The sequence below is a fragment of the Chelonus insularis genome, unplaced genomic scaffold (assembly GCF_013357705.1).
Source record: "Chelonus insularis isolate UGA/USDA-ARS -01 unplaced genomic scaffold, ASM1335770v1 contig_94_pilon, whole genome shotgun sequence".
NCBI lineage: Eukaryota > Metazoa > Arthropoda > Insecta > Hymenoptera > Braconidae > Chelonus > Chelonus insularis.
Genome location: NW_023276783.1, coordinates 164480 through 176548, shown reverse-complemented (window position 1 = coordinate 176548; position 12069 = coordinate 164480). Strand labels below are relative to the sequence as shown.

The 12069-nt window shown below is 28.8% G+C and overlaps 1 protein-coding gene across 1 annotated transcript; it reads left to right on the top strand.

Moving 5' to 3' along the window:
• Window positions 1–33: 33 nt before the first annotated feature.
• On the top strand, window positions 34–8473 carry Rip11 (Rab11 interacting protein). Its single transcript, XM_035093242.1, has 8 exons — window positions 34–300; window positions 3127–3336; window positions 3501–3679; window positions 5372–5410; window positions 6285–6531; window positions 6662–7037; window positions 7125–7871; window positions 7951–8473. The coding sequence occupies exons 3-8, from the start codon at window positions 3649–3651 to the stop codon at window positions 8131–8133; spliced, it is 1623 nt and encodes a 540-aa protein (XP_034949133.1). The 5' UTR covers window positions 34–300; window positions 3127–3336; window positions 3501–3648; the 3' UTR covers window positions 8134–8473.
• Window positions 8474–12069: the final 3596 nt, after the last annotated feature.

Sequence of the window (12069 nt, the reverse complement as noted above, 5' to 3'; positions counted from 1 at the left end):
ACAGATATCTCATTCTCTCATCTGTTGTTAAGCCTGTAAGATAAAACTTAATGCATTTATAAGAGTCGAGGACATTTTCTTGACTGTAAAATATTCTAGACAACAGAATGAATCATTTAAAGTGTTAGTTAGAATGAATAATCGAGTGTGATAGTGTGCACTAAAATAATTGTGCCAAATAAACAGATACATCTGTGTGTCGTAACTTAGCAAGATACATGTCTCTATGCATGTATACATATCTTGTTAATAATGCCGGTAGTGTGATGCAATCCTGTTGGCATAACAATGAGAGCAGAGGTAAAGAGGTACACACTTGTGATAAAAGAAGAAAGATAAATTAGACCAACTACCATGATAAATTGATTATAATTAGCTATTGTTTAATTTTGTTGTTGGTGCTTTATAGTGCTGTTAGGGAATGTAAGTTAAGCTGTTTGATTGATGTAAAAGTAATTGAAAATTTTGTAAAATTTATGTTATTGAAATTTTTTTTTTTCGAGGAAGTATTACATCCTGTAGATTCTCGTACTAGTCGCAAAATAGCCTTGTGTGGTTACGAAATGATGAGAAAATAATGCTCACGAGTTATCCATACAATCATTCATTAGTCTTTATCTTGCAGTTGATTACAATAAAGGACATTAATACTAAAAATTTTGGTTGTTGGTTTTCATTTTAAAAAGTAACCAGAAATTATATCTGTCAAAATAATTATTTCAAAACTATGTTAATTTTAAAAAATTAAATTATAATAAATTCAACCAACGAATTTTTTTTAATTTTAAAGGTAAAAATTAAAATAGACTATATAAATTAATTACAACTATTTTGACTAAAGTAGTTTCTTTATTTTTCATTTATTCATTCCAACTCATTAAAAATTATTAACCAAATTCCATTTAATTAATTGAAATTTATCATTTACTAAAAAAATTCGAAATTTTTATTCTCTAAAAATGTTTCTTTTATTTTGTCTGTGGTATAAAATGTAGAACGACACTACCATACTAGAAAAAATATCATTTTTTTCGTGTCTTTCCTTTACAAGGCTAGAATATAGATATCCTCATCTACTATACAATTCAGATGTGATGTCAGGTGCAAATAATATACCACAGCAAAACAAATATTATGAATCATTGTGCTTTATGAGTTTTAATTTATGCTTCGTCACTTATTGCAGACTTCAACTGAAAATTGATATGAAGAGTGTTCCCAATTTAATGTAGGATGTTAAGACAACAAAAGAAGGAATCAGTCTATTCTTTTCTATACAGAAATTAAAATTGTATTTTATATATGAGTATTAGTTGATGTATAATCAATTCAAATTGTTACCTGATCAGCTCTATGTGTAGATATACTTGATGTTTTTGTCTGAGTCATCAAGTATTCAGTATCCATGATGAATCTTAATCATATTGTATAGATGTATAGATAACTAGCTGGTAATATCTGTATTTATTTAAGAATAAAATTATTCATGTCTTTTTATGATTAAATGAAGACATTTTCGTACTAATTACAGGTATAAATATTATATTACATGATGTAGGCAAGGATATTCATGACAATTCATTCTTAATTTTTTTATTGTAAAGAAAATTGATTACCAAGAAGAAATGCATGTTTTTTTTATGATATGTAGATATATTTTTTGAATATTTTATAAGAAAAAATTTTTAAAATGAAATATACATGAAAGAAAATCTTTAACTTTTTATATGTATTTTTTCAATCATTTTTTCGATTGTTATTATAGGAGGATTGATTGTATTTTAAACTCAATAAAAAATAGCTAGAAAATAGCTATTTTTAGCAACTGTTTAAAGTCCACAAATGAATAAAAAATCAATGATTCACAAACTCTAAAAAAATTTGTCCAAGGTTTTTTTATCGTGATGACAATCAAACATTAAACATGTTTTAACAATATACATTTAATTAACAAAAGTTTCTCTGTTTTTAGTTGCCTGAGTCACATTCTTATCAGTCGTAATAGCTAAACCAGTTATGTATCATTTCTCTTATCACCAGGATTGTTCGTTAGTGAATTTTCTAAAAACCATCTATATCATATCGTATTCGTAATAAATGAGCATTGTGATAACATCTTCGCAGAGTAGTATAAATTTTTAAACAAACTGGATTAACAACATTTTTCATTAGTTGATACGGCAATTTATTAATATTCATATTTCATATTTATTACTCAGCATTATATTCTCACCTATTGTATATTAAAGCAAAACTTGATTGAATTAATAAAAATATGCAGGTCTGTTATTATTTATTGTAATTTTCTAATCAGCAAATTTTTTGATAATTCAGTAATTGCATAACTATGAGTCATAATTCATTGGTGCTGTTAAATTTGCAGGAAATACGAAATGTTATCATTTTAAAAGTAAACCTCTACGTAGGTTTTATTTGAGCACCAAGTACTGAGAGCAAATAGAGCTCCAAGTATAATAAGACTTGCCCTGTTCAAACAAGCTAAAGATACAATGTAAACGAATTGTACTTTAGAGCAAACACAGCCAGTCTACATTCATACAACACATCAAATAATTAAAAGCTTTTTGCAAAATTGAAATTTTTTATTATTTTTTAATGGAAGATATGGTAAAAAATAAACTCTTGATAATTAAATTTTTTTTAAATGAATTAAGTAATATTATAAATAAATTATTTTTTAAAAGAATATTCTGTTGTAAAAATCAACTATTTCTCTACAAATAAACTTTACAATCTCTACTTATATTATACACAATTTTAAATTTACATTAGAATGTAAGTAGGAAATCAAAGTTACATAAAAAGATGGATAAAAACTTGAAATAAACATCCTTTATAACTGTTAACATTTCATTACATGCAACAAATAAAAGTACTTTGCTTCAAAATAAAAAATAGTTTAGTCTTATTTAAGAATATCTCTTTATTTCAATTATTTACTCATTAAAATAAAACTATGAGATCCACGTGTTTATTAGTACCTTCTGGCTATTCTGCATTAAAAATAAACATAAAATTTCTTTTAGTATAAACAATTATTCATACATGTCTTTATCTATAAAGTAAATTAACAAAATACCTAATGACAGCGTTTTCTTTTTTTAGGTTAGAATAATGGCTCATGGAGTACAATTAAATTGAAATTCGCAACATCTAAGGAATTTTAATACAATAACATCCATGAAATGACACAAATGGAGACAAAATAAAGAGCTGGGGTTCACTTTCAACTAACCTCGTCCCTGCTTTTCGCTTGGAAATGGTTGCGCTCGTCTAATGCGCAGTGGTACCACACGGTGTCATGCACTGCGCAAGGTAAGTAAAAGAGGGAACAAGAGACAATGTTCCCATCAGATAGTTGTCCGCGATCTACCGAACATTACGGAGTTTTTGTAAAGTTTTATCATATAAACAGTGTTGTTATTGAATAAGTAATGAAATGATTGCAAGATCACATGCTAAATATTAGTGATTTTTAGGACATTAAAGAGTGTACAATAAATCAGTAAAAAACAATGGATCGACGTAAATCTGTACACATCCAGGTGTGATTGTCGTCATCAACAGTTTAGAAGAAAACAAGCCAATTTATATTCAATGCAAGGTTTGATGTTGTGGTAGTGCAACATGTGGAGTCCAACACACGTTCAAGTGACAGGTTTGTATCTTAAAATAATCATAGCAGTTAAAAATTTGTTTATGTTCTTTATTGTAAATGATAATGAGATTATTATGAACAGGGTGTGAGAAACATATGATAGGTGGGTAGGATGGGACAGAGGGCGATTGAAGGCTGCTAAGTGGGTAGGTAGGTCAAATGAATCAATGTACCGTAAGTTACGGGGCAGTATTTTGACCTTACTGTATTATATACGTAATATAATATGATTTACATGCTTACATATTACTAATAATCTTGTATAAACCATTTTGGATACTTCGAAAATAGTATGTGTACATATGATGTACAGAAAGAAACCATTTCAGTGTTTATTATCTACGTATTTAACATCAAGCTAAATGCCAAGTCCACTTTCTTGGGTATTTTGTTTCATATGTCTTGGCTTAACTTACCGTTACATGTGACACGTTAAAAACATCGTTGTAATCATCATCACTATTGACTTTTCTTTTTTTTGATACTCTTTCCAAGAATGGAATATTTTTAGAAATCATTCACGATAAAGATAGAAATGATAAATTCATTAGAATTGAATTTATTCTGATAAAAACAATGATGAAAGTTGTTAAAAATATTTTGAAAATTAATTAATTCTTTAAGATTTATAATAAAAAAAATTAATCTGTTTATTTCACGCTATGTTAACATTTTTATTTATTTATTTGTATAAATTATATGAAAGTTATTATAATCGTATGAAATTGCGGTGAAAACATGTGAAGATAATACACTCCAACTTTGAGAAATTGGATCGTGATTTCCCCGTGTTCGAATGCAATATCACAAAAAAAAATTCAATCAGCTTCTAAAGGAATAGACGAGAAACAGAAGACTGATAAAGAGGATCAAGAAGATTTTATATAATAAGAAAAAGCATCAGTCTTTTTATTGAAACCGAAAAACAAGAGATGAAAATTGAACAAATATTTTAGAAAGAATAAATGACTGATTGTATTAAAATCAAATTTCTCTCATTAGAGATCTACATATTTTTGTATAATTTACTGTAAAAATTGTAAATTATAGTATGGAGAATAATAGCGAGGAGGAAGACGTTGAAAAACAATAAAGATTATCGAGAAATGTTTACATTAATAGACAAAAAGAGGTGAATAAGAAAGTTGAATGGGAAACAATATAGCGAATAATATTTTGTATTCATCATCTCAGTCACGTAGTAAGAATCTTCCTTCTATAGATTGAGAATTCACCTTTTTTTCTCCACTGTTCTAGCTGTGAAATAAATTCCTGAACGATGAATAAATAGTTTTTAATATTACACAATTATGGGTGAATATTGAGTTCTTTTGTATTTAAATGAAGATTTAAATTAATTCAATAATTTAATGCAAAGGTTTCTTTAGTGTAGGAATTTTTGAAATATGCTAACTTGTTCTGTACGACAACATATCGTTTTATACCTGATGGGATTGAAAGCGTACAATGACTCCAAGCAACATAGATCAGGGGCAGGATAGAATGGCGTATTTAAGTGCACGCACATCAGCCTTTTAGTATAATTAGATGAAATAACGATATGTTTAAAAATAATGACGTAGAACTATTATTTAATTATCTATTCTATACATTCATCCATGAAATGAATACTCAGTATCTATTCTATGAATTGTTATAAGTAATGAAAATGCTTTTTATTGTGTGTTACAGTTCAAAGAGCTAAAGGGTTATTAACCAAAGGCAAACACAGTGAGTAAAGATTTTTTCATAATTTTTAAATATTATAGAACCGTTGAAGACAGAGTAATTTGTGTAAAGAATGCTGGAATGGCCACGAGCAACGGTAATCGGTAGATGCAGGTGTTTGATGGGATCATGTGTGGAGAGATTATGGTAGAAAATGGGAGTTTTTGTGTCAAAGTTTTTTGTCTGATCATGATGGGATGAATTTCTAGTCTAAAGACTCAGTGTTTATTCTTTTTAGAAAAATTTACTCCAAAATTTAATTTTTAACATGAAAAAAAAAATGATTCAATTGGTACTTCATTATTCATCTAAATTTCGAAATTCAATTATTTAAAATACTGAGTCATTGTCATGGAAGTTTTTAAAAAATAAGTCAGTAAGCAAAGAAAGTATCTCAAAGGTACCTTTTCATTTTTTATTACATAAATTATGCTGTAGAAATTTTTTCAGAGAACTGAAACACTTTCTTCCACTTTTTTTTTAAAATGTGATTATTCCATGACAATAAAATAAAAGTATCATCACACATATATTATTATTTTTATAATTTATAATAAAAAATTTAATTAATCTACTGTAATAAACATTGTCTGGATAGAAAATCAGAAATATTCATTTAATATTAATTAATTTAATCACAGTAATTAAAAAACATAAATCGTTTAAATTCAATTTAAAAGAATCAGTATAAAGTCTTATTGACAAGTAGAGTAGTACTTATTACTTTTCTAAAGAGCTCCCAAGAGCTAAATAATTCAATTGCTCTTTAAAATTATAATATTATTACTATCAGGCTTATAATTGACCTGTTAAAGCGAGGTTGGAAAGACGTAAATGATCATTTAACCTTTTCCGCCTACTTTACTTCTGTTACCAGAGACAAATGATTGCTTCGTGACGATCGCACTTGGCAAGGAAAAGTATCAAACATCGGTTAAAGAGAAGGCGTCGGAGAATGTGGAATGGCATGAAGAGTGCGAGCTACAAATACCATCACAAGGAAACACGGCGGAAATCGTCTTGACCGCTCTTCATCGTAACTTCCTGGGCGTCGACGAGTTTCTAGGAATGGTGTGCATACCTCTCTCAAGTTTCGACGTGTACGAACGACCGAGAAATAGATGGTAAGAAAAAGCATTATCTGATCGACATATTGGCAGCTCTATGTCAGATTGAAACTCGTGATTGGAATTATTCTTAAATAAATAATATATCTAATAGTCTTTCAATCTATGTACTTTTTAATATCAACAGGTACACTCTTGAGAGCAAGCCTGGAAAAGAAAATACGAAAGAAAGAGGTGAACTTGAGGTGAAAATAGGTTTTATAGTAAAAGCTGGCAGTTTAACGGATCTAACAAGGAAAGAAAGGCATAAAAGCTCTCTAGGCCAATTATCAACGGCTGCACAATCGATTGGTGGCAGTTTATTAAGTATTGGCAGCTTAGAAAAGCGTAAAGGTTTGAAAAAGCTGGCTAAATCAATTGGTAATAGAGTGAAAGGAAAGAGCAAAAATAAATTAGATAGAGATGAATTTGATGAAGTCGAAGAGCATCAAATAAGGCCTTCAAGACAAGAACCTGGTGAAGCGGATCCTGGAGTTATTAGTGAAGATGATGATGAATTTACGGTAAGTAATTTTGATGATTAAATGACAAAGTTTAGTAATAAAATAAATGAGATCAACAGCTTCATAAATGTTTTTGTATGTTCATAGTTTGATGATTTATCTCACAAGAGTTCAGCGTCATCCTTGAATGCACCTGTATCTAGTGGCATTACTTCCGGATATTCCAGTAACTCCACAACGACACAGAGTTCGCGTATTACAACAGAATTAAATTCACCAACATCCGCACCCACAAATCCTGCGCCAAATAAACCTCCCCGTTTTACTAGTTCTATTTTAAACTCGTCGCCAGTAAATGTGAATAATCAAGAGCAAGACGAATGGGGTAGAAAGCTTTACGGGATACAATCGTCAAATAATGTCGGTAAAAAATGGGATAATAAATTAAATCCCAAAATTGTAATAGAGCCGTCAAACGGAAAGCGTGACTTGTCTCCGTTAAATACATCACCAACTTTGAACTCGAGGTTGAAAGAAACTCCCGAGCCACCAAGTCCAGCACCTCGTGAAATTATTCATTCGAAACGTAATAAAGATGATAAAGCTACGACGAAAGATCGTAATTCAAAAGAAGAAAAACAGTTGATTGGAGATCGTAATTCTAACATTAAAGATGATAAAGTCGGAAGTAAAAGTCCGAAAGAAGAGAAAAAATCGTTGAAGAGTGATAAGAAGAAAGACAAAGAACTGAAGAGCAAGGATATTGGGGACGATGTTCAATCGTCTTCAGAGAGAATTATCATTGGAGGAGAAGATGGCAGTAAGAGTACAATAAAATCTAAAAGTCGACTTCCTCATGAAGTCCTCGCTCAGTTCGACGGAAAAACGAGAGAGGTATTTCCATATAAACAAGTTTTCTTTCTACGTTTTGCTGCTGTATTTAATTGAAATTTTATGTTTTATTTATTTTTAGGATCTCATTGAATTAGCTTTACAATTACAAAGAGAAGTTAATGACAAAAAGAGAAGGCTTATTGATCTTGAAGATTATATCGATTCTCTTTTACTACGTGTGATTGAAACATCACCTCGACTACTACAAAATCCGTATTCATCAAATCGTCACATATCCCCAAGCAGAGATCGAAAATACTAATTATTTTATATAAATATATTGGTATTTTCTTATGACTATTAAAATCAATATGTCATCGATTTTATGGATCTTCCAAATGTTGTTGCCGTTATAAGAAATTCGTATTTTTGTAAAACATTGTTATTTAGGACAAATTACTGCCAGTATGTAAATTATTTTTATATTTCGTAAATGCAGCAATTTAATTATCTTTAATCATTCATTAATTATTGTTAACTTATCTAAATATTGATCAAAAATGTGATCAACAATTTATTAAAAGTATTGGAGTACTATTAATTTCATAAAGTTTAGTATAATTGTTAGGAATTAAAGCATTTTACAATTTTTTTGTTAAATTATTAGGGAAATATTATACGTCACGTTGTTAGTGATTTTATACGTTCATGTTGAAATATTTTTCCAAAGAATTTAATTTAATATTGAGTTGATCATTATGAATATTATAAATATTCAAAAGTGTCAAATGTTTATCTGACTCTATAACGTTAGATAAATAAATTATTATTTACAAGATATTATAAACACATACGGCAACTGATGATAAATTAATCTCAATTCATAATGTGTAATATAGCAATTATGCTAAATAATATTATGAATGATCATACATGTATTAAATATATTTTAATATTTACAGTAACAATCTATCTATCTTTATCAAGTAACCTTTCACATTAATTTTATTTTTCATTTTAAAAGTTATGTTAAAATTGATCTATGTATTATATCGATTTATCTATAGATCTTTGATGCCTGAGAGATTTCTCTTATAGAAGCCAGATGGCACGAAGCTGCGTTTAAGGAACATATGCCGCCAAGTTCCAGAAGTTTTCCCTTATTTGATTAGCTACTCCTCTGCATGTTGAATGTTGAAAATGTGATTTTCAAAGATTTTGAATTATTTAGCGCAGCATATTTCGTAAACTTTTTTAGTTACATGATTGTTAAATTAGAGAAAAAAGTTATATCTAAAATTGGAGCGAAAAATTAATTTAACTTTACAAAAAGTACTTCATAGATGTTCTGAATGCATTTCATAAAGCAAATACTTTTTATGATATCAAGATGTAGCGTTTTAATCAAAGTCACGAAATTAAATCAGGAGTGAAACTCAAACTTAATAGAAAAGTTTTATCATCGTTGAATTTCCTATCACATTTATATTTTGTTGAACAATCCTACTATATCTGCCATTTTCCATGAATTTCCCAATACTTTAAATTATATAAATTAATTATCTGAGTGTTGAATTTAATAATAATATTGAGTGCTAAGCTTTAAGATACAGTTTCAAGTATCGTGTGAACTCGGGATACAGTAAAAAAGATAATAACTAATATTGAGAGAATTAAAATATACTTGAATTTTATTATTTATCTTTGATATGATATGGGAATATTTTTTCTTGCAATTACTGAGCAACAAGTAGATTCGTGATATATCTAACATTTTAAATAGAATGACAGTAAAAATACTCTTTTCTATCGCGATGTATGACATTATATTTATTTCACTCTATCGCATATTCATCACTGAGAAAAAAAAATATTTTTGACCCCAATTGTTGATTTTTCATGTCACAATGTACTTGAGCAGAGCATTTAATTGTCAACACAATAGAAAACGAGAAATTCTTCATTTTAATACATCAACTGCATATTCTGTACAATATTCAAAAACAATTATATGCAATAAAAGAATATTATTGAGTTTCAAAAAAAATATGGAGTAAATTATATTAATGTCTGTGCCAAAAGTTATGATTAAATTTCCCTCAAGAGATATTCAACAGCCTGTATGATTATTTTTTTTATATTATCAAGTGGTAATTTTTTATTTCCTGTTATTATTGGTTATTAAAACAGTCCTTGTTGTACTGAACAAGTACATACATAAAGTTTTTCATCCATAAAATAATAAAAACTTGGTGCTAGTATTGCTGCAATCTATATCTCTTATTTTCTATCTTTTTACGAAGACATCATAAGATAAATAATCAAAATCACGTTCAACTCGTTTTCCACCCAACGCACTTTTTTATTCACCTCACGTAGCCAGACTCAACTTGGTCGTCCGCACTCTTGCGAGCTTATATTGTTCTGATGGGTATTTTATTCGTCGAGTATTCTCATAATTTGCGAATCCACACTATCGATCGCTGCGCCACTACCGTAACGTGACCTTTACCATAAAATTTTTATTCTTATTACGATACAGTTGATTTAACCTAAATTAGTGTTTTAATTGCTATTACTAATGCAGACAATAAAAGTAACACATGAATTAAATTAAATTTTGATTGAATGAACTATTAATGTTCGAAGTAGTTTATTTAGAAGAGTTCACTCTTCATAATACTTATTTATTGGAATTACCATATTTTAAACAATACTAAGTAGGCTTTGAGTACTCGTATTTGTGGATAACTTTCCCCACTATTCGAGGACCCATTGTTGACTGCATACGAGTGTTAACATAATTGGCGTTTATATTCAAACTGGAGCATTTTGGTCTGGCAATGGGCGTCGGCTTAACACAAAAGACATTCGGGCGAGGCATTTCTATTATGACCCGCGGGTCTTGCAAAGTTAATTCGACTATGGAACTTTCAGAACCAATGATGCTGCGTGCTTGGCTTTATATAACGATCTTTTTAATAGAGAAAATAATTTAAATAGATGGAATAAATACAACTGAAAATAATCCATGAAAGCAATAAAATATTTTCATATTTGCTGTACTATTAAGGAAAAAAAAAATGTAATTATCGTTTATTTTTCTCCTAGATTGCTTTCTCATATTTCAATTCATATCAATGAATTTACGGTGCAGTTTAATGATTATTTATTATGATCAGGGGTAGAAATTTTCTAACACATCTGATAAATATTTCTATCAATAATAGCTCACGATAATTTTTATGTTTACCAAAAAAATTTATTAAAAAAATTAATCATCTTTAAAAATCATATAAATTAATCCTATTTTCATCAAATATTTTCAGGAGTTGACCATTTGAATTATGTGGATTCTTAGCTGACTACCTTGAAATTATGACATTCAATGCTGTTATATAAAATTCTAATAAAACTTTTGTGAGGTAAGATTCGATTTTTTTATATTTTTATTTAAAAAAAAAGGAAAATCAATTTAAATTGTTATCAAAATAAAAAAATAGAATTTAACATTATTACATGAGTTTTCAATAAAACCACAATGCGATATATCGATACAAAAAATAAAATAAATTTTTTATAACAAAAGAAAAAAAATGTTAAAAAAACAATTTAAATTCATTCCATGGCTTTAGATTACTTCTTATTGATTTATAAACTACATTACAGATAAAAAACTTTCAATGATGAAATCAAGATGACATAAATACAATTAGTCATAAACTGTTCAACAAAGCAAGGTTTTTTATAATACTTTATTCTACAGATGATACATATAGGTAATAAAACAGCGGAAATTACACAGGATTCACTCGTCGAATGGTTGGCTCGAAATCGCTAACTACGTGCCGAACGATGATGATTATCGTGCTGACATCAGCTTTTACGAAGAGTGAGAAAAACCGATGGTTGAGTGTCCAAGATCTGTCGGACGCGCGGAATGTGCAGCACACGGAGATAGTTCTCCAATCAGCCAACTTGGCTCTGGTCCAGTTTATAGAAAAGGACATACGTCCCAGTGAGAGTATGTATATGTGATGTTATTGCAGTCTATGGCTTGTTACAGTTAAAAGGCCACAAACTGTAAAAAAAGAAACGTAAAATGAAATTCAGAGAAAATAACTGGTTAGTAAATAAAAGTACTTTATATGATAAAATAATTTAGGTCAATCTTTTATGGAAAGTTCGGAATTAAAAATGTTTTAAATCTAATTTTCATATTTTAGCAAACATCTGATACAGCTTCAGCACTGATAAG

What these genes read in the sequence shown, in the direction of transcription:
- Rip11 (XM_035093242.1), top strand. Translation starts at nt 3,649, where the DNA reads ATGTGGAGTCCAACACACGTTCAAGTGACAG. An exon ending in AAGATGATGATGAATTTACG is followed by an intron (nt 7,038 to 7,124) that starts GTAAGTAATTTT and finishes GTATGTTCATAG; the next exon opens with TTTGATGATTTATCTCACAA. An exon ending in TCGACGGAAAAACGAGAGAG is followed by an intron (nt 7,872 to 7,950) that starts GTATTTCCATAT and finishes ATTTATTTTTAG; the next exon opens with GATCTCATTGAATTAGCTTT.